The 21,963-nt window shown below is 43.5% G+C and overlaps 1 protein-coding gene across 3 annotated transcripts in view; it reads left to right on the top strand.

Moving 5' to 3' along the window:
- Positions 1-21,963, top strand: part of slc22a15 (solute carrier family 22 member 15) — a 120,527-nt gene that overhangs the window by 47,580 nt on the left and 50,984 nt on the right. For all 3 annotated transcript variants that reach the window (XM_041210209.1, XM_041210208.1, XM_041210210.1), the window contains exons 2-3: positions 13,106-13,252; positions 20,475-20,607. In XM_041210209.1, the coding sequence (XP_041066143.1) occupies positions 13,106-13,252; positions 20,475-20,607 (280 nt within the window). The remainder of the gene's footprint in view (positions 1-13,105; positions 13,253-20,474; positions 20,608-21,963) is intronic.

The raw sequence follows: 21,963 nt of genomic DNA, 5'->3' as shown, positions 1-21,963 counted from the left end.
CCCCTCCCTCCCACTCCCTCTCCCCCTCCCTCCCACTCCCTCTCCCTCTCCCTCTCCCCCTCCCTCCCTCTCCCTCTCCCCCTCCCTCCCTCTCCCTCTCCCCCTCCCTCCCACTCCCTCTCCCCCTCCCTCCCACTCCCTCTCCTCCCACTCCCTCTCCTCCTCCCTCCCTCTCCCCCTCCCTCCCCCTCTCCCCCTCCACCTCCCTCCCCCTCTCCCCCTCCCTCTCCCCCTCCCTCTCCCCCTCCCCCTCCCCCTCCACCTCCCCCTCCCCCTCTCCCCCTCCCCCTCCCCCTCTCCCCCTCCCCATCCCCATCCCCCCCTCCCCCAAAGGTGGCAGGACAAGTTGCGAAGGCTGCTTATAAAAGCAAATGGAAATGATTGAATTTATAAACACAGGTATAGAGTTCGGAAGTAAGAACGTTTTACGAAAGATTTTTAAAACATAGTGTGTTTCATTCTGGGAAGCACACCATGTCACACTTGACAGAGGAAATAAAGAGAAACTGTTTGCAGGGACAGGAGGGTCAGTAACCAGAGCATACAGATTGAAGATAACCAGAGGTGAGTTGAAATATTTTTAGAGCAGTCAGTGGTTATGATCGGAAATGAACTGCCTAAGAGGGTGATGGAGGTCAAATCAATAACAGCTCTCTGTAGGAAGTTGGAAGAGTACTTTAAAGGAGAAAAAAATTACGGGATACTGGGAAAGAAGAGTGAGTAAGGCTAATTATAAAGTTCTGTCAAAGAACTGGAAAAGACATGATGGGCTTAATGGCTTTCTGTACCTTATTATACCAGGTCGAGGTCACAAGACAACATATAAAGGATTTTTCCAGAAAAAAACAGTTTCCAATATTAAAAAAACTTTATGCTTCGGTGCTTAGATAAGGAAGGATCCCTCGAAGTAAATTAAATACTGACTTATAACCATTACAGTGTGATAAAGAGCAAAGGTTCAGGTTGCTCAGGCAGTGTGCAACTGATTACAGATGTATAACTCCTTTGCAGTTATCTATTACTTTCTCCAACCAGAATCTCACATTTTAAAGGAAATTGTTGATCATTTTTGGAAAATTTTACACTGAGGGGAGTGTTCCCTATCCAGTTTACTCTCTATTACACTGTGTTATGACCACAGCCGGTGTTAATTGATGCGCAAACCAAATCCCAGAGGGAGACTTGGCTTATGGGCCATACCCTTTTTTTTGTATTCTGAAATCAAGAGGATGTAGTACCAATCTCAGCAATAAGAGGTCCAGTAACACTTCTGGGGATTTTTAAAAATTAAAAGTAAAAGTTGTATTAACAAGAATAAAAGAAAACTTCACACAAGATTACAGTTGTACAATTAAGGTTAGTGTTACAAACATTCCCCCCCCCACCCCTTTTCCAAAACTCTCCACTTGGTCAGACCCACAAGTAAACACCTTCCAGGCAACACTCCTCTCGTCAGGACTTGGAAAAATTTATTAATTTTGCTTCCAATCTCCACCCTTCCATCATTTTCACGTGGTCCATCTCTGACACTTCCCTTCCCTTCCTTGACCTCTCTGTCTCAATCTCTGGTGATAGACTGTCCACCAATATCCATTACAAACCCGACTCCCACAGCTATCTCGACTACAGCTCCTCACACCCCGCTTCCTGTAAGGACTCCATCCCATTCTCTCAGTTCCTTCGCCTCCGTCGCATCTGTTCCGATGATGCTACATTCAAAAACAGTTCCTCTGACATGTCCTCCTTCTTCCTTAACCGAGGTTTTCCACCCACGGTCGTTGACAGGGCCCTCAACCGTGTCCGGCCCATCTCCCGCGCATCCGCCCTCACGCCTTCTCCTCCCTCCCAGAAACATGATAGGGTCCCCCTTGTCCTCACTTATCACCCCACCAGCCTCCGCATTCAAAGGATCATCCTCCGCCATTTCTGCCAACTCCAGCATGATGCCACCACCAAACACATCTTCCCTTCACCCCCCTTATCGGCATTCCGTAGGGATCACTCCTCCATCACCCCCTACTCCTCAACCCCCTCCTATGGCACAACCCCATGCCCACGCAAAAGATGCAACACCTGCCCCTTCACTTCCTCTCTCCTCACCGTCCAAGGACCCAAACACTCCTTTCAAGTGAAGCAGCATTTCACTTGCATTTCCCTCAACTTAGTCAACTGCATTCGTTGCTCCCAATGTGGTCTCCTCTACATTGGAAAGACCAAACGTAAACTGGGCGACCGCTTTGCAGAACACCTGCGGTCTGTCCGCAAGAATGACCCAAACCTCCCTGTCGCTTGCCATTTTAACACTCCACCCTGCTCTCTTGCCCACATGTCTGTCCTTGGCTTGCTGCATTGTTCCAGTGAAGCCCAACGCAAACTGGAGGAACAACACCTCATCTTCCGACTAGGGACTTTACAGCCTTCCGGACTGAATATTGAATTCAACAACTTTAGGTCGTGAGCTCCCTCCCCCATCCCCACCCCCTTTCTGTTTCCCCCTTCCTTTTTTTTTCCAATAAATTATAAAGATTTTCCTTTTCCCACCTATTTCCATTATAAAAAAAAACCCCACTAGAGCTATACCTTGAGTGCCCTACCATCCATTCTTAATTAGCACATTCGTTTAGATAATATCACCAACTTTAACTTTAACACCTATGTGTTCTATTGTACTATTGTCGTTGACATCTTTTGATGATCTGCTTCTATCACTGCTTGTTTGTCCCTACAACCACATCCCCCCCTCCACCTCTCTGTCTTTCTATCTCTCCGCCCCCCACACACACACCTTAAACCAGCTTATATTTCAGCTCTTTCCTGGACTCGAACTCAAGTTCTGTCGAAGGGTCATGAGGACTCGAAACGTCAACTCTTTTCTTCTCCGCCGATGCTGCCAGACCTGCTGAGTTTTTCCAGGTAATTCTGTTTTTGTTTTGGATTTCCAGCATCCGCAGTTTTTTTGTTTTTAACTCCTTTATAGATGTTTAACTATAAGAAATGCAGCAATATTACCCAAGGCAAACTGCTGTAGCTTCAATAAAGGCATACTGCATGACCTGTAACTCGCTTCTACTCTGCTGTGGAAAACCAAACTTCAGAATACAACTGCTTTTTGCAGCCCAAGACTTTTCTGGCTTGACTGGATGGCTGGTTCAAATGGCATCTCCTTCCATCCCAGCGCTAACAGCTCCCAACTCAGCTGCAGCTGCTACCTCAACAGCTCAAACAGCTATATCTCCAGCTCAACAGTAACTCTAAAATACATTTTTCCCCTTTTATCTCGGGTTCCATTGTTGTCACACCACTTTGAAACTCAGACCCTTCCAAATATAAGATCCTTCATGTTTCCATCTCGTCTTTGCTTTTGGGTCAATAGAATCTCAGAATCGCTCAGAGCAGAAGAGGCCCTTCAGCCCATCGAGTCTACACTGACTCCTCCTATTTACCTATGGAACTCCTGCAAGATGCAAACATGTTTCTTTTCACCTCTGACTCTCCTTTGGTATTTAAACAAATTCAGCCAAAAAGTGCAAACGTAAGATCTAACCTACTTACTTGTCCCTTAGCCTCACACTTCTATCTTTTTCATGTTTTAAACCCTCTAGATGACGTCTCCTATTAATCTCTGCCCAGCTTAATTAAATCTCTCTCTCTCTCTCTCTCTCTCTCACACACACACACACACACACACACACACACACACACACACACACACACACACATACATACAGCCTTTTCCACAGGATAACACCACATTCCCCAAAAATAAAAGCAAAATCCATTTCTCACAACTGATTGAGAGGAGCATTCCCTGTCCAGTTTACACTGTATTACAGTGACTGAGGGGCATGTTCCCTGTCCAGTTTACTCTCTATTACACTGACTGAGGGGCATGTTCCCTGTCCAGTTTACTCTCTATTACACTGAGGGACATGTTCCCTGTCCAGTTTATTCTCTATTACACTGAGGGACATGTTCCCTGTCCAGTTTACTCTCTATTACACTGAGAGGAGTGCTCCCTGTCCAGTTTACTCTCTATTACACTGACTGAGGGGCATGTTCCCTGTCCAGTTTACTTTCTATTACATTGAGTATGTGATCTCAACAGAGTGGAAGAGCTTGGTGAGCTGAGGGAATCTTAAATATCTTTTTAAAATATAACAATAATATAAAATCTTAAATATATTTAAAAAAAATTAATATTGTTTGTATTTAACATTTAATGGCAAGCACTGTTTAAATTCTTAAGTTTCATCCATGAGCCCAAGCAGGGAGATAATAGCTATCCACTAGCAACAGCTGAAATAGTTAATTAAGGAAACCAGCTTGAACTGGTCTTGCTGTTCCTGGACTCAGCTGGTCCCTTTGTTTAGATAATACAAGTTCAGACATTCTCAGTTGACCAGCACTAAGTGCGAGGCTTCAACAGAGTGTGAGAGTTCGGTGAGTCGAGGGAGTTTGGTGAGGAGGGGAGGGAGGTGCTCCTTTGCTTTTACTAACTTTTTCACCCTGTAGGAACTGGTTTTTACTGTACTGCAGGGGAAGAAGCTAGCTGTTTTGTGAGTATCTGGTAAGTGGCCATGGCCTATTCTATTCCTATGGTTTAAAATAGTACAGGAATTTGTGATAAGATTAATAAATATATAATAAGTAAATAATTGAATAAAATAAGTAATTCATTAAAGCACATAAGTATGGCAGAACAGGTGATGTGTCAAGGCTGCATTGTGTGGGAGCTCCTGGATACTAGTTTGATCCAGGGCAAGCACATCTGCACTAGGTGTCTGCGGCTTGAGAAGCTTCAGCTCAGAGTGATTGAGATGGAGGCAGAGCTGCAGACACGGTGACACATCAGGGAGGGGGAAAGTTACTTGATGCTTTGTATCAGGAGGCAATCACATGCCTTAGGATAGGGCCTTCTGATTTGAAAAGTGGTCAGGGACTGGAGCTGAGGTAGATAAGGGGATGCAGAGAGCAGAAGTACAGGAGCCTCGGCCTCTGCAATTGTTCAACAGGTTTGAGGTTCTTTCAGCTTGTTTGGATGAGAGTGGGAGCTGGATGAGTTGAGTGAGCATGGCACTGTGGTACAGGAAGCCATTCAAGTGGGGGAACACAAAGGAAAGTAGTGGTAGTAGGAGACAGTATAGGGAGGGGGATTGACACTGTTCTTTGTAGCAAAGTGCGAGAGCCCAGACGGCTATGTTGCCTGCCCAGTGCCAGGGTTTGGGACATTTGCTCAGGGCTGGAGAGGAACTTGCAGTGGGAGGGGGGAGGTACCAGTGGTCATGGTCCATGTAGGTACCAACAGCCATAGGCAGGATGAGGGAAGAGGTTCTGCATAGTCAGTATAAGGAGCTAGGCACCAAATTAAGAAGTAGAACCTCAAAGGTAATAATTTCTGGATTATTACCTGAGCCACATAGAAATTGGCATAGGGCAAATAAGATTAGAGAAATGAATGTGTGTCTCAAAGATTGGTGTCAGAGAAGTGGATTCCGGTTCGTGGGACACTGGCACCAGTATTGGGGAAAGTGGGATCTGTGCCATTGGGACAGTCTACACCTGAACTGTGCTGGGGCTGGTGTCCTTGCGAGCCGCAAAACTAGGGAAGTAGAGAGCGTTTTAAACTGAATAGTGGGGATAAGGCACCAAATTTGGGAAGATGTGGTAAACCAAAGAGTAGAGCTGAGGCAAGAGAGAAAGGTATTAATATGGGAAATGATAAACAGACCATGACAGGAATGGACAGAGTACACAAATCTGAGTAATCTGCAGATAAGACTAGACGCTACAAAAATAATAAAAGGACAAAGGCTCTGTATCTAAACGCAAGTAACATTTGAAACAAAACAGATAAACTGATAGTGCAAATAGAAATAAATAAGTACGAGTTGATAGCCATTACGGAGACATGGCCACTGGATGACATAGAAGGGTATTGAATATTGAAGGGTACATGACATTTAGGAAGGATAAGGAGTTAGGAAAGGTGGAAGGATAGCTCTGTTAATTAATGATGGTATTAGCACATTAGGAAGGGATGACCTAAGCTCAGGAAACCAGGGTGTAGAAGTGGTTTGGATTGAGATGAGAAATGATAAAGGGAAGAATCACTTGTGGGAGTGGTGCGCAGGTCCACTAATTGTAACTACATGGTAGGACAGAATATAAAAGAATAGATAATGGGAGCTTGTCAGAAAGGTACAGTAATAATTGTGGGGGATCTTGATCTACATATAGACTGGAAAACTCAGATGAGCAAAGGTAGCGTAGATGAGAAGTTCATAGAATGTTTTCAGAATAGTTTCTTAAAACAACACATTCTGGAGCCAACCAGAGAGCAGGCTATATGAGATCTGGTTTTGTAAAATGAAATAGCATTAATTGATGACCTCATGGTGAAGGCACCCTAGGTAGCAGCGATCATAATATGGTTACATTTTACATTTGTTTTGAGGGAGAGACTAGTATTTTAAACTTAAATAAGGGCAATTATGAGGGCATGAAAGCGGAGCTGGCTAAAGTGAACTGCCAAATGAGGTTAAGGGATAGGTCAATAGAGGCTCAGTGGCAGACATTTAAAGGGATATTTCAGAATAAACAGAATAGATATATTCCAATGAAAAAGAAAAATTCCAAGGAGTGGGCCCACCATCTGCGGTTAACTAAAAAAGTTAAAGATAGCTTCACACTTAAAGTGCATATAATTGTGCAAAGATGGGTGGCAGGTCAGAAGATTGGAAATAATATAAACAGCAAAAAATAACAAAAAAATAATAAGAGAAAAATTAGAGTACAAGAAAAAGCTAGCTAATAATATAAAGACAGATAGAAAGAGCTTCTATAGGTACTTAAATAAAAAAAGACTTAAAGTGATTATTGGTCATATAGAAAGTGTGTCTGGAGAATTGATAATGGAAAGCAGGGAGGTAGGGGATGAATTAAACAGGTATTTTGCTTTGGCCTTCACTATAGAGGACACAAGTAACAACCTGGAAATAGCTGTAAATCAGGAAATGGGAGGGAGGAACTTGAGAAAAATTACCATCACCAGGGAAGTGGTATTGAGCAAATTGTTGGGGCTGAGGGCTGACAAATCCCCAGCACTGGATGGACTTCACCCTAAGGTCTTGAAAGAAATGGCTGGTGAGATAGTTGTTGTGTTGGTTTTAATTTTCCAAGATTCCCAAGATTTGGGGAAGGTTCCATTAGATTGGAAGGTAACAAATGTAACTCCTTTATAATCAAAAAGGGAGGGAACAGAATGCAGGAAACTACAGGCCAGTTAGCCTAACATCTGTCATAGGGAAAATGTTAGAAGCTATTATTATAGATGTTATAGCTTGGCACTTAGAAAAATTCAAGGCAATCAGGCACAGTCAACATGGTTTTGTGAAAGGGAAATCAAGTTTAACCAATTTATTGGACTTCTTTGAATGAGTCACATACTGTGGATAAAGGGGAACTGGTGGATGCAAAGTACTTACTAAATGCCTTCTGGAAATCTAAGGCACCATGTCAAAGGTTATTGCGATAAATAAAAGCTCGTGGTGTAGGGGAAACATATTGGTATGGATAGAAGATTGGTAAGCTAACAGGAAATAGAGAGTTGGCAAAAATGGGTCTTTTTTGGTTGGAGGAATGTGACTAGTAGTGTGCCACAGGGATCAGTGCTGGGCCCTCAACTTTATACAATTTATATAAATGATTTGGATGAAGAGATGGATGGGATGGTTGGCAAACACAAAGATAGATAGGAAAGTAAATTGAGTAGAGAGCATAGGGATGCAACAAAGGGACAAAGGTTAAGTGCGTAGGTAAAGATCTAGCAAATGGAGTTTAATGTGAGCAAAATAAGCTTGTTATCTAAATGGTGAATGATTGCAGAGCTCTGAGATGCAGAGGGATCTGGGTGTCCTAGTGCATGAATCACAAAAGGCTAGTATGCAGGTACAGCAAGTAATTAGGAATGCTAATAGAATGTTATTGTTTATTGTGGAGGCAACTGATTGCAAAAGTAGGGAAGTTATCCTTCAGTTGTATAGGGCACTGGTGAGACCACATCTGGAGTACTGTGTACAGTACGGGTCTCCTTATTTAAGGAAAGATGTAAATGCATTAGAATTAGTTCAAAGAGGGTTTACTGGACTCATACCAGGAATGGGTGGGTTGTCTTATGAGGAAAGATTGGACAGATTAGGCTTGGATCCACTGGAGCTTAGAAGAGTAAGAGGTGACTTAATTGAAACCTTTAAGATCCTGAGGGGTCTTGATAGGGTGGTTCTGGTGAGGATTTTTCCTCTTGTTGGAGAATCTAGAACTAGGGGGTCACTGTTTAAAAATATGTGTTCGCTCATTTAAGACAGATGAGATATCTTTTCTCTGAGGGTAGTGAGTCTTTGGAACTCTCTTCCTCAAAAGGCGGTGGAAGCAGAGTCTTTGAATATTTTTAAGGCTGAGCTAGTTAGATTCTTGATTAACAAGGGGGTGAAAGGTTATCGGGTTAGGCAGGAATGTGGGGTTGAGGTTACAGTCTGATCAGCTATGATCTTATTGAATGGCAGAGCAGGCTCCAGGGGCCAAGTGGCCCACTCCTCCTAATTCATATGTTCGTATGTTCCCTGTCCAGTTTACTCTCTAATATACTGAGAGCACTGTTCCCTGTCTAGTTCACCCTCTGTTACATTGAGGGGAGTGTTCCTTGTCCTGTTTACTTTCTATTCCACTGAATGAGGGGAGTGCTCCCTGTGCAGTTTACACTCTATTACACTGAGGGGAGTGCTCCCTGTGCAGTTTACACTCTATTACACTGAGGGGAGTGCTCCCTGTGCAGTTTACACTCTATTACACTGAGGGGAGTGCTCCCTGTGCAGTTTACACTCTATTACACTGAGGGGAGTGCTCCCTGTGCAGTTTACACTCTATTACACTGAGGGGAGTGCTCCCTGTGCAGTTTACACTCTATTACACTGAGGGGAGTGCTCCCTGTGCAGTTTACACTCTATTACACTGAGGGGAGTGCTCCCTGTGCAGTTTACACTCTATTACACTGAGGGGAGTGCTCCCTGTGCAGTTTACACTCTATTACACTGAGGGGAGTGCTCCCTGTGCAGTTTACACTCTATTACACTGAGGGGAGTGCTCCCTGTGCAGTTTACACTCTATTACACTGAGGGGAGTGCTCCCTGTGCAGTTTACACTCTATTACACTGAGGGGAGTGCTCCCTGTGCAGTTTACACTCTATTACACTGAGGGGAGTGCTCCCTGTGCAGTTTACACTCTATTACACTGAGGGGAGTGCTCCCTGTGCAGTTTACTCTTACCCTGAGGGGAGTGCTCCCTGTGCAGTTTACTCTCTGATACACTCAGGGGAGTGCTCCCTGTGCAGTTTACTCTGTTACCCTGAAGGGAGTGCTCCCTGTGCAGTTTACTCTCTGATACACTGCGGGAAATCGTTATCCTCAGCCACTGAAAGATGATTCTGTTCACATGCCAGTTGTTAACTGTATTTACATAAACATTTGTTTACATAGTAATGTCCATTATTGATTTCAGAAGAGCAATTTTTCCCCTTTAACCAGGTCAGAACTTTTAACTTCTGGGCACTGTGCAAAATCCTCTTTTTCTAATTGCTAGCCATCTAGAGGCCCAGGCTGATACTTAGTGGACATGGGTTCAAATTTAAATTCAGTCAATAAATTTAGAGTTAGAAAGCTAGTCTCAGTAAAGGTGACCATGGAACTGTCATCGATTGTCATAAAAACCCATCTGGTTCACTAATGAAATCTGCCGCCCTTACTTGGCCTGACCTACATGTGACCACAGACCCGCAGCAATGTGGTTGACTCTTAACTGTCCTCTGAACTGGCCTAGCAAGCTACTCTGTTCAAGGAGAATTAGGGATGGGCAACATATGCCGGCCTTACCAGCGACACCCACATCCCATGAAAGATCAAAGAACAAAAAAGACAACTAGGTGGTAGATACAGTTCAAAGTCAATTGTAATACATTTTGCAAGTGAGAATAGGTGATGGAGATACAGTTTAAATAGTAGCAGGGGCTTTGGTGCACAGACACAGATTGTTAATGGTGGCAGCCCAAGGGAGAGAAACAACTTGTATTTACATAGTGCTTTTCACAATCTTAATATGTTCCAAAGAGCTTCACAGCTAATGAGTACTTTTGCAATGTCGTCACTATAATAATATCAGACCCACAGCACAGTGCATAGCAAGCTTCCACAAACAATGAGATAGAGAACCAGATGTTGATCACAAACGGTGGCTTGGACTCTCGGGGAACACCATGGTCTTTTAAATCTAATGCCTCTGCATCCTTTCCATCTACCAGAGAGAGCAGATGGGGCATCAGTGGAACACCTCATCAAAAAGACAAGTGGATAAGACCCTAAGACCCTTGGTTTTCTATCTGGGGGCATGCAAGGCAATAGACCAGAAGATAATTTGTGTGCCATGTTGTACACTTAATGTAGGAATGGTATGAAAATAATGGAGAAGTTGGATTGTAGAGTTACTCCTATGTTATTTGGTACAATGAATTGTTGTTATGAAGACAAACTTAGGAATGCAAAGCCTTTTTTCACTTGAGCTGAGAAGGTTAAGGATTAATGAAAGCAATTGTCAACCATACAGAGGTAAATATTGATGGATTATTTATATTGATTGGAAGGCAGTAGCAAAAGGGCATAAATTAAAGGTATTCACAAAATTACTTAAAGGGGAGAAGGTAAAATTTGGAATTCTCTGCTACAAACCACTGTTGAAGGAGAGTTGTTAAGTTTGTTTTTGAAGAGGTATTTACAAAATTGATGGGCAGGAAAAGAGCTGTCAATCCATTGAGCTCATACCACATTCACAATGGCCAGAACACCATGATGAAACATTTCTCCTGCCACAAGCTCACCTGCACAGCCACAGGAAGGAAAGCTGGAAAAACTCAGGAAAAAAATACTTGCTTGAATAAATAAAGAGTATGGGGACAAGCTGGAGAATGAGATTCGACTAGGTGGTGGAAAGCACCATTGTAGACTTTGATGAGCTCAATGACGTATATCTTTCCTCTAATTTTCTATGTCTGTTTTAATATAGTTATTGAGGGTTGGGCCCATGCCTCTGAGGAGAATTTGGATAGAATACCCATCCTGTGAGAGTAAGTGCCTCGGGGTCATAGTTGAAGGTTGTCGTATTACTGAGAAATGGAAGTGATGGAAGGTCTGGATATAAAATCCCACCACTGCCAGTACTCACTTGAACTTATTACCACTTAATATCCGAGACATGCCATATCTTACTCCCATCAGGGCTGCAGAAGACTGGCTAGCAGCTACAATAATGCCATGAAGATTATAAACTAGTAACAGGCATTGGGATGTTTCTTCTGGTACAAGTGAAAAGACTTTTGGTTTGGCCTTATTTGGAAAACGTTCAGAACTGAAAGAACTGTGCCACGTTTAAAGGAAAGATTGGAGAGGTGGACTGGTCTTGCTGCCAAGATTGAGCTCATAGCTCATCGACAAGCTGTAATGAATACCGGCAGGGAAAGGCTTTTTCTGATAGACTGGTTGGGAATTCAGTAACTCTGCTTCAGATGATTAAGAGGTGTATGGATTGGTCAGGAAGTGGGGAGCATTCTGGCCAATATTTATCCCTTGCTAAAAACGGATTATCTAGTTATGATCTCGCTTCTGTTCGTGACAGCTTGCTGTGTGCAAATTGGCTGTTGCATTTCCTACATGATAACAGTGACTATACTTCAAAAGTACTTCATTGACTGTAAAGTGCTTTGGGATGTCCTAACGTTGTGAAAGGCACTATATAAATGCACATTCCTTCTTGTCTGTACAGTATTGTAATGACGCATCTCTTGGTTGTGCATCTTAAATAGGCTGTAGTTATGCATGCAGTTTAGAACAGTGTACAGGGTTACAGGAGGGCCCTTACATGATGAGTGCCTTATTTCAAAGTTGCCACTGAAGTGGAATGCCAAATGGAACCCATACCCTTTCCTTGGGGAAGTGAGGAAAATATTACAGGGCAGAGAGTTCCACTGAGATTACAGATGTAACTAGATCCCTTTCTTTCCTCTAGGAATGCTTGCATAGCTCTGCCTTAAATAAAAACGTTCCATTGCTTTGCCTCCCTAGATAACCCTAGCTCCAGTGACATCCCATACCTGACCAATCCATGAATGGAGCAGCAGCTGTATCAGTAACACAGGTTGGGGGGAGGAGGTTTGTTCGTAGCTTCCAGTTGATACCATGAACCCCGCTGTTTTGAGTGCTCCGTCGCATGGGATGAATTGAGCATAACTGTACGATGGAGGATGGGTACAATGCAGAGTTTAATGGAGGATTGACAAATCTTGCTCCCTGGTGTGTTAATTTAATGCTTGGCACAAAGTTATGTAAGGGGGCATGTGTTGTGCTTTGTTTCGCAGTTAGGAACCACCAAAGCAGGAATAGATTAGTCAGCCCCTCAAACCTGTTCACTCTGATAATAGCTGATCTGTACCTCATCTCCATGATATCTAACAAAAATCCAGCATTCAAAAGCTGAAAGCTTCAATGTATAGCCTTTTGGGAGAAGAGAGTTCTAGCTTTTTAATACCCTTTGTGTGAAGATGTACCTTCTGATTTTACTACTGAAGGACTGAGCTAAGGTTGTGACATCTAGATTTTCTCACCAAAGGAAATAGTTTCTCTCTATCTAACTTATTGAATAGTTCTAAAATTTAAACACCTGAGCCAAGTCACCCCTCATCCTTCCAGACTCTAGGGAATACTAGCCAAGCTTATGCAACCTGCCTTGATAATTTATCGATTTATTTTCCTGTATCTGCCCTATTAATCCCTTTATCATTTTAAATCCTTGGTTAAATCATCCTTTAAACTTCTAAACTCATTACTTTGCAATAAATTATTTCAGCAATAAAGTATGTGGCTGAATTCTCAAGCCTGAGAATCCTGCCAATTCTCAAGCCTGAGATGCCACACAGGCACTGGGTGGTTGCCCCTGGGTGGGGGTTCATGGATGGAAATATTAATTCCGATCGATATAATCAGTTGATGTAACGTGTTTACTTTGTAGATATACGTGGCCTGTCAGTCAATGCTGATTGTACTAGTGGGAGCACAGCCTGAGTACCGATTAAACACACCGCAAGTGCCCAGCACGCACGAGGAGTTTGTCAAACACGTCATATTTGAGGAAGATTTCACCTCCATTGCAACTGAGGTAAGTGAGCAGCGTGATCCAGGTGGTATAAAGTTGAACCTCCTGTTGAGTGATTTAACAGAAACAATATCTCTCCAGTTTTCCCCTCTCCACCCCTTTTTTGCCATGGGTGCAGTCCACACCTGTTGATCATCCTCTGGTATGTTGCACATTCATCCATTATTCTTTTCTATTGAGTGCCAGCAGGCTGGCTGACTGCAGAGGTGTCATAGCTGAATGAGAAGCCACCCTCGTGATGCCCATATGCCTGTTTAAAGGGAAACTGGATAAGTAGATGAGGGGGAAGGAATAGAAAGATATGCTGAGTGAGATGATGCATGAGAGGAGGCTTGTGTGGGGCATAACCATTGAAATAGACCAGTTGGGCTGAATGGCCTGTTTTTGCATTGCACACTCAATGAAATTTCCAGCAGGTGGTAACTGAATACAAATTGGGCAGGAACTGTGGCTGATTATCTCTTCTCTAACCCAAGGTTATGGAAAGTAATCAAAGTATAGCTTGGGATCAAATGTACGGCCTCCTGGTCTGTAGAGCTCAGTTATTGACTCTGTAAACCTGCTGAGGCATCAGGGGAGTAGTAATTAGTAAATTGGGCCTTGTGTGACAGAGAGGATGGTCTTTGTTAACAAGTTTGAGGAATGGCTATTTGGCAGAATATGAAGTTCCATGATTTGACAAGATTGGGACACTGAGTGAAATTTGGGCATGTGTCTGGAAGAGCTTGTCTTCATTCTTTCTGTAGTTTGTGATTTCCATTTGGAAACGTGTACAATGGCTGTGTGAGAATTCTAGCCTAGCTACCTTGGCACGAGTTGTCATTGACTTCTCTGGTTTTATAAGTAATAATCAGCCGAGTCAGATCTCTCTAGTGTCTTTTTCATCTTCCCGCATCACTCTTCATGAGTGATAAATTATTGTTTCATCCCTTCTTTATGTGCTGGTGTTGTGAGTATCAGCAGCTTTTTTGAATTAGTGTTGTAGCCATGCCTGATCTGCTACTTGGCTGTACTCAACTTCAGGAAGAGGCAGTGGAAATGTTGACTGATTTTCCTTTCACTCAGCTGAGAGAGTCTGGAGCTGCATAGCTCCGACAGTTGAGTTCAGTGGACAGTGGACTGAACACTGACTAGGGATTGAAACTGGGACACTCTTGATCTATTTGTGTTTCAGTGGCATGAATGTGTTTATATGGGGTGTACATGTGAGTATTCTGTACGCAGATGAGCAATCAGTGGCTGAATGCAGAGAGAGGATGAAGAAGTTGGAACACTAAATACCAACAGACCTCTGGTCAGAGGCTGATATACACCTACAAGGTAATCAATCGGATGGAGTTAAACAGGAGGTGCTCATACTTCTTTATGGCTCCCCCCTCCACCTCTAGCCTCCCCACTCATCCCCTCCTCTCATGTTCCCCCAAACCAGGCCTGAACAATGTGATCCTATCTTGATTGCAAAGTTGCTTCACGGATGGTCCATGCCACACGTAAAGCAACTCCTATCTGACCTGAGAGGATTTTTTTGGGCCCTTGCAGCTTGGCCTGCTGCTCGGTTGTTTTGTTATGACCCTGTTAGAGACCGTTGTGGTTTAAAGAAACATCCAAACAGCCAGTGACCAACTGGAAGAAATTATGCCACAAGGCTCTTCGGTTTAATACAAATCAATTTTAATGGACAAGTAAAGCAAACAATACTAAATAAATATTGTCTTGGGGGAATACTTTTAATATCGAAAAGCATAATAAAACACAACGTATATACTTTAGAATGCCATTCTCCAAGGTATGAAATCTCATAGGGATCCTTCCATTGGCATTTGGCTAAACAATCGTCCAACGTTTTTTAAGCACCTCACTACTGTGGACTTCTCATTCAAGTGTGGATATCACTGCATTTATGCTTAGCGCCTCCACCTCAGAAATACTCCTGATTTCTGATGGCGCTTTTGCTTCTGGTCTACAGCTGCTTTTCAGCTTTTAGCAGACTCTCTCTTTCTTTGCCTGCTGATCATAGGGCCTACACCCACCAATTTGGATGCCTTTAGCTGCAACCCCAAAGACCTTCTGAAATCCTACAACTTCCCAGAATTCCAACCAGGCTCCATCCTGAATTACTCAACAGAGTATTTACTATGGCAACAGAAGTTAGTTGAGATGTCCAATAGATTTTTAGATTAATTAACTTCTAGCTTCAAAATCAAACCTCTTGATTCTGAAGCCCACCTGAATAATTTAAATTTCATATGAAGTCAGGGCAATTCTTTTCAATCTTACTGTCTACAGTTTCCCAGCTAAATGAAGGCCACCTACCTTTCAGAGCTGAAGAAGAGCTGTAGCCCTGAAGAAGAGTCATATGGACTGGAAACGTCAACTCTGTTTCTCTCTCCACAGATGCTCTCAGACTTGCTGAGTTTTTCCAGCATTATATGGTTTTGTTTCAGATTTTCAGCATCTGCAGCATTTTGCTTTTATCCTAGCAGAAAGGAAGATAGTTGTTGATGGAGGGCAATCATCTCAGTCCCAGGACATCACTGCAGGAGTTCCTCAGGGTAGTGTCCTAGGCCCAAAAATCTTTAGCTGCTTCATCAATGATGAGGTCAGAAGTAAGGATCTTCCCTGATAAGTGCACAATGTTCAGCATTTGCGACCCCTTAGATACTAAAGCAGTCTGTGTCCATATGCAGCAATGTCTGGACAATATCTAGGCTTGGGTTGATAAGTGGAGATTAACATTCGCGCCACATAGTGCCAGGCAGTGACTATCTCCAACAAGAGAGAATCCAAACAACTCTCCTTGACATTCAATGGCATTACTGTCACTGAATCCCCCCCTATTAATATCCTGGCATTACCATTGACCAGAAGCTGAACTGGACCAACCATATACATACTGTGGCTACAAGAGCAGGTCAGAGGCTGGGAATCCTGCAGTGAGTAACTCACCTCCTGACTCCCCAAAGCCTGTCCTCCGCCTCCAAGGCGCAAGTCAGGAGTGTGATGGAATATTCTCCATTTGCCTGGATGAGTGCAGCTCCAACAACACTCAAGAAGCTTGACACCATCTGAGACAAACCAGCCCTCTTGATTGGCACCCTATAAACCACCTTCAACATTCACTCCCTCCACCACCGATGCACAGTGTCATTGGTGTGCATTATTTACAAGATGCATTGCAGCAACTTATCAAGACTCCATCGATAGCATGTTCCAAACCCGTGATCTCTACCACTTAGAAGGACAAGGGCAGCAGATGGGAACACCACCACCTGGAGGTTTCCCTCCAAGCCACACCATCCTGACTTGGAAATATATCAACGTTCCTTCATTGTCGATGAGTCAAAATCCTGGAACTCCCTCCCTAACAGAACTGTGGGTGCACCTACACCGCACGGATTTCTGTGGTTCTAGAAGGCAGCTCCCCACTACCTTGTCAAGGGCATTTGGAGGTGGGCAATAAATGCTGGTCTAGCCAGTGATGCCCACATTGCATGAATGAATAAAAAAAAGGGATAGGTTATGTGAATGTGTAAAAAATTTTGGCAGATGGAGTATAATTTGGGAAAATGTGAGGTTCACTTTAGTGGAAAGAATGATAAAATAATAAATGGAGAGACTGCAGAAGGCTGTGGTTCAGAGAGGTCTGGGTGTCCTCGTACACAGGCGGTTTCATTCCGCGTACTGGTATGCAGGATATGAGACTTACAGCTGTGAGGTGCAGCTGTTTTGTAGCTTGACTGAATGTTGGTCAAGGCAGCATCATCATGCCCAAGTTTTAATACTAATTTTGGAGCTTTTACCCAGTGGGCAAGTGACACCTCACATGTATGAGCCTCTGGTTAGACTGCATTTAATGTAGTGTTCAGTTCTGGGAGATATTAGCCTTGGAGAGGGTGCATCCAGAATGAAATGGAGCGTAGAGGGTTAAATTATGAGGAAATTGCATGGGATGGTTGTATTTCCTTGAGCATAGAAGATTAAAGGATAAAAGCAAAATACTGTGGATGCTGGATACCTGAAATAAAAACAGAATGCTGGAAAAACTCAGCAGGCCTGACAGCATCTGTGGAGAGAGAAACATTTCAAGTCTGTATGACCCTTCTTCAGAGCAGTGTTCTGATTCAGGAGCTTAAGTTTCTAAGATTTGATAGGGTAGATACTATTTCCTCTAATGGGGGACTCCACAATCTTAAAATTAACAAAGCATCTTATCACAGAAAGGGTGATGGAAATCTGGAACTCCATTTTCCAAAAGGCTGTAACAATTAGAACTTTCAAGATTGAATAGATTTTTTGTTACGTAAGGACATTGAAGGATATAGTGCCAAAACAGGCAACAGAAGTTGAGATGCAGATCAGCCATAATCTAACTGAAAGACTGCTCTTGAGGCTGAATGGCTGCTCATGTCCCTATGTTCCTAAAGAATAATTAAACATGCCCATTGCTGAAGGCCAATGGTGGCATTGATGTTTGTTCAGTAGCTCCAGACCGTGCAGACCTGAGCAGGTAAAAGTTCAGTCAGCAAAAGCTGCTGTGTGTTCCTGCACTTTATGGTATGTACTCTATTATCTTATGGCACACAATAGTGTAGTGTTGCTCTTTACACTGTTGCATGTACTTTTGTGGCACTAAGGTTGGAGTGGTGTTGAATGTGTGAGCTGCAGTGGACTTCCCATTTGATACCCAAAAGTGGTTGAGTCAACACAACTCTCTAAATTTTTCGGGCTCCTGCAGACAGAAGTGGGTGCATGACCTCTACCTCGCAGAGGCTGAGTGTCAACTCGCAGACACTTCCTCCTACCTCCCCCTGGATCATGACTCCACCACTGAACATCAAGCCATTGTTTCCAGGACTGTTCCTGACCTCATCTCCTCTGGAGATCTTCCTTCCACAGCTTCCAATCTCATAGTCTCCCAACTTTGGATGGCCCTCTTCTACCTCCAACCTAAAATCCACAAACAGGACTGTCCCGGCAGACCGATTGTGTCAGCCTGTTCCTGCTCCACGGAACTCATTTCTTGCTATCTTGACTCCATTCTCTCTCCCCTTGTCCAGTCCCTTCCCACCTACATCCGTGATTCCTCTGACTCCCTACATCATATCAACAATTTCCAGTTCCCTGGCCCCAACTGCCTCCTCTTCACCATGGACATCCAATCCCTCTACACCTCCACCCCCCACCGGGATGGTCTGATGGCTCTCTGCTTCTTTCTTGAGCAGAAGCCCGAACAATCCTCATTCACCACTACTCTCCTCCATCTGGCTGAACTTGTTCTCACACTGAACAATTTCTCCTTAAACTCCTCTCACTTCCTCCAAATAAAAGGTGTGGCTATGGGTACCCGCATGGGCCCCAGTTATGCCTGTCTGTTTATGGGGTATGTGGAACATTCCTTGTTCCAGTCCTACTGCGGCCCCTTCCCACAACTCTTTCTCCGGTACATTGATGATTGCTTCGGTGCTGCTTCATGCTCTCGTCTGACCTGGAAAAATGTATTAATTTTGCTTCCAATTTCCACCCCTCCATCATTTTCACATGGTCCATCTCTTGACACTTCCCTTCCCTTCCTTGACCTCTCTGTCTCAATTTCTGGTGATAGACTGTCCACCAATATCCATTACAAGCCTACCGATTCCCACAGCTACCTCGACACCCAGCTTCCTGTAAGGACTCCATCCCATTCTCACGGTTCCTTCTTCTCCGTCGCATCTGTTCTGATGATGCCATTTCCAAAAACAGTTCCTCTGACATGTCCTCCTTCTTCCTTAACCGAGGTTTTCCACCCATGATGGTTGACAGGGCCCTCAACCGTGTCCGGCCCATCTCCCGCGCATCCACCTTCACACCTTCCTCTCCCTCCCAGAAACATGATAGGGTCCTTGTTGTCCTCACTTATCACCCCACCAGCCTCCACATTCAAAGGATCATCCTCCGTCATTTCCGCCAACTCCAGCACGATGCCACAACCAAACACATCTTCCCTTCACCGCCCCCCCCCGGGCGGCATTGCGCAGGGATTGTTCCCTCCGGGACACCCTGATCCACTCCTCCATCACCCCCTACACCTCAACCCTCTCCCACGGCACCTTCCCATGCAACCGCAGAAGGTGCAACACCTGCCCCTTTACTTCCCCTCTCCTCACCGTCCAAGGGCCCAAACACTCCTTTCAAGTGAAGCAGCATTTCACTTGCACTTCCCTCAATTTAGTCTACTGCATTCGTTGCTCCCAATGCAGTTTCCTCTACATTGGAGAGACCAAATGCAGACTGGGTGACCGCTTTGCAGAACACCTTCAGTCTGTCCGCAAGCATGACCCAGACCTCCCTGTCGTTTGCCATTCCAACATACCACCATGCTCTCATGCCCACATGTCCGTCCTTGGCCTGCTGCATTGTTCCAGTGAAGCTCAACGCAAACTGGAGGAACAGCACCTCATCTTCTGACTAGGCACTTTACAGCCTTCTGGACTGAATATTGAGTTCAACAGTTTTAGATCATGAAGTCTCTCCTCCATCCCCACCCCCTTTCTGATCCCCTCTTTTTTTTTCCAATAATTTATATAGATTTTTCTTTTCCCACCTATTCCATTATTTTTAAATGTATTTCCATCCATTGTTCTATCTCTACCTTTTAGCCTATTTCGATTCCTTCCCCCACCCCACCCCCACTAGGGTTATCTGTACCTTGCTTGTCCTGCTTTCTACCCTTAATTAGCACATTCCTTAGATCATATCACCACCTTCAACACCTCTTTGTCCTTTGTCCATGACATCTTTTGGTTATCTCCACCTATCACTGGCCCTCTATCCTACTCTACCCAACCCCCCTTAAACCAGCTTATATTTCACCTCTTTTCTATTTTTACTTAGTTCTGTCGAAGAGTCATATGGACTTAAAACGTTAACTGTGTTCCTCTCCGCAGATGCTGCTGGACCTGCTGAGTTTTTCCAGGTGTTTTTGTTTTGGGGACATGGGGCTGTCCGAGTGTACCTAACACAACCACCCTTCTGCGTGGCATGTTGTAGGATTTTTATGGTAATTTTGCATTTCTACTGATATAGGCTACTGTTCCCTGCATATTCTTTTGTGAATATTTCATCCCCCAATCAACACCCCCCCCCCCACCGCCCGTTACAATCCCTTTTGGAGAAACATTGGAATTGCTGATGCATCATTTTCTTTCAAGAAGAATAACTTGCAACTCTTTTTATATATCAATAGTGGTATTTAATCAGACAGGAAGCGTACAAAGTGAACTTGGCTGGATCCTTATTCTTCGTAGGATTGCTCATTGGTAACATCTTGTTTGGGCCCTTGTCTGACCGATTTGGCAGGAAACCAATCTTCCTAGCAGGTAAAGATTAATGTAACTGTTCTAATAATTTAATATAACCATACTGGAGTATAAAAATTAGATATATTTTTACTTGTACTATTCCATCAATTTAAATAAATGTGAAGAACTGTGATTTCATCAACCGGTTGCATTTATCAAACGTCTTTAATATAAAACATCCCAAAGGACTTATTAACCAATATTTGACCGTGAGTCAGATGAGATCTTAGCTCAGCTGGTCAAAAGCTTGGTCAAAGAGGTAGGTTTTAAAGCACACCTTAAAGGAGGAAAGGGAGGTGGAGACATTTAGGAAGAGATTTCCAGAGCTTAGGGCTTTGGCAGTTGAAGACATGACCACCAGTGGTGGCATGATTAAAATCTGGGATCCTCAAGAGGCCTGAATTAGATGAACACAGATATCTTGGAGGATTATAGGACTATAGGAGTACAGAGGTGATGGATGAACAGGACTTGGTGCAGTTTAGGATATAGGCAGCAGAGATTTGGATGAGGTGAAGTTTATGGGGAGTAGAGTGTGGGAGGCTGGCCAGGAGTGCATTGGAATAGTCAAGTCTAGGGGTAACAAATGCATAAAGGTTTCTTCAAAGGATGAGGGTTTCAGTAGCAGATAGGCAGAGGTGGATCTGGACGATGTTACGCAAATGGAAATTGACTGACATAATCTGAAGACTTCTATCTGATAACAAGCAAGGAAAATAAGATTTTGATTGTGCTGCACCTGATCGCATTTCTCAGACATTCCAAAGCATTTTAGATACAATATCTAACGTTTTGGATTATAGGTATGTGGACAAGAAGAGGAATCCCATGCTCGCTGTCTAAATAGTTTTTATATTTAATATGTTCTTGGGAGTTTTCTCACATTGCTTGATTTTAGTGAATTAGGATGGTGAATTGAGATCTGTCTCAGGCTATTCTGGAATTTGTACATTGCTGCATGGCTATCTAATTTAAAGGTACGATTATTTTGGAGACATAATCACTAAAGATGTTAGCATAAAAGACTAGTGTTCAAAAGGTGGCTATTTTTTCTCAAGTTCGAAAAGTTGCAGGCAGTTTTTCTGGCCTGTAGATTTGCCAAGATGCAGAAGCTTGGCTTTAGATGTTAAGATGATCAGTTCTCTAAAGGACTGTGGCTATTTGTAGACAAGTCAGACATAGAAACAATCTAGTTACTGTCAAGCATTTAAAAATAATATGAACATTTGTAGATGATTTGCATTTGCAAATTTGCATTTTAACTGGCTAAACTTGCAAGGAGACTTCTTTTGTTCGTAGAAGATCAGAAATGTACATTGTTTAAAGCATTAACAGGTCCCGAGTAGACAGCAGTGTCTCAGCATGAAATACAAA

This window comes from Carcharodon carcharias, chromosome 17, assembly GCF_017639515.1.
Source record: "Carcharodon carcharias isolate sCarCar2 chromosome 17, sCarCar2.pri, whole genome shotgun sequence".
NCBI classification, from domain to species: Eukaryota; Metazoa; Chordata; class Chondrichthyes; order Lamniformes; family Lamnidae; genus Carcharodon; species Carcharodon carcharias.
Note: the sequence above shows the minus strand (reverse complement) of the source record. Positions and strands in the feature narration are given on the sequence as shown.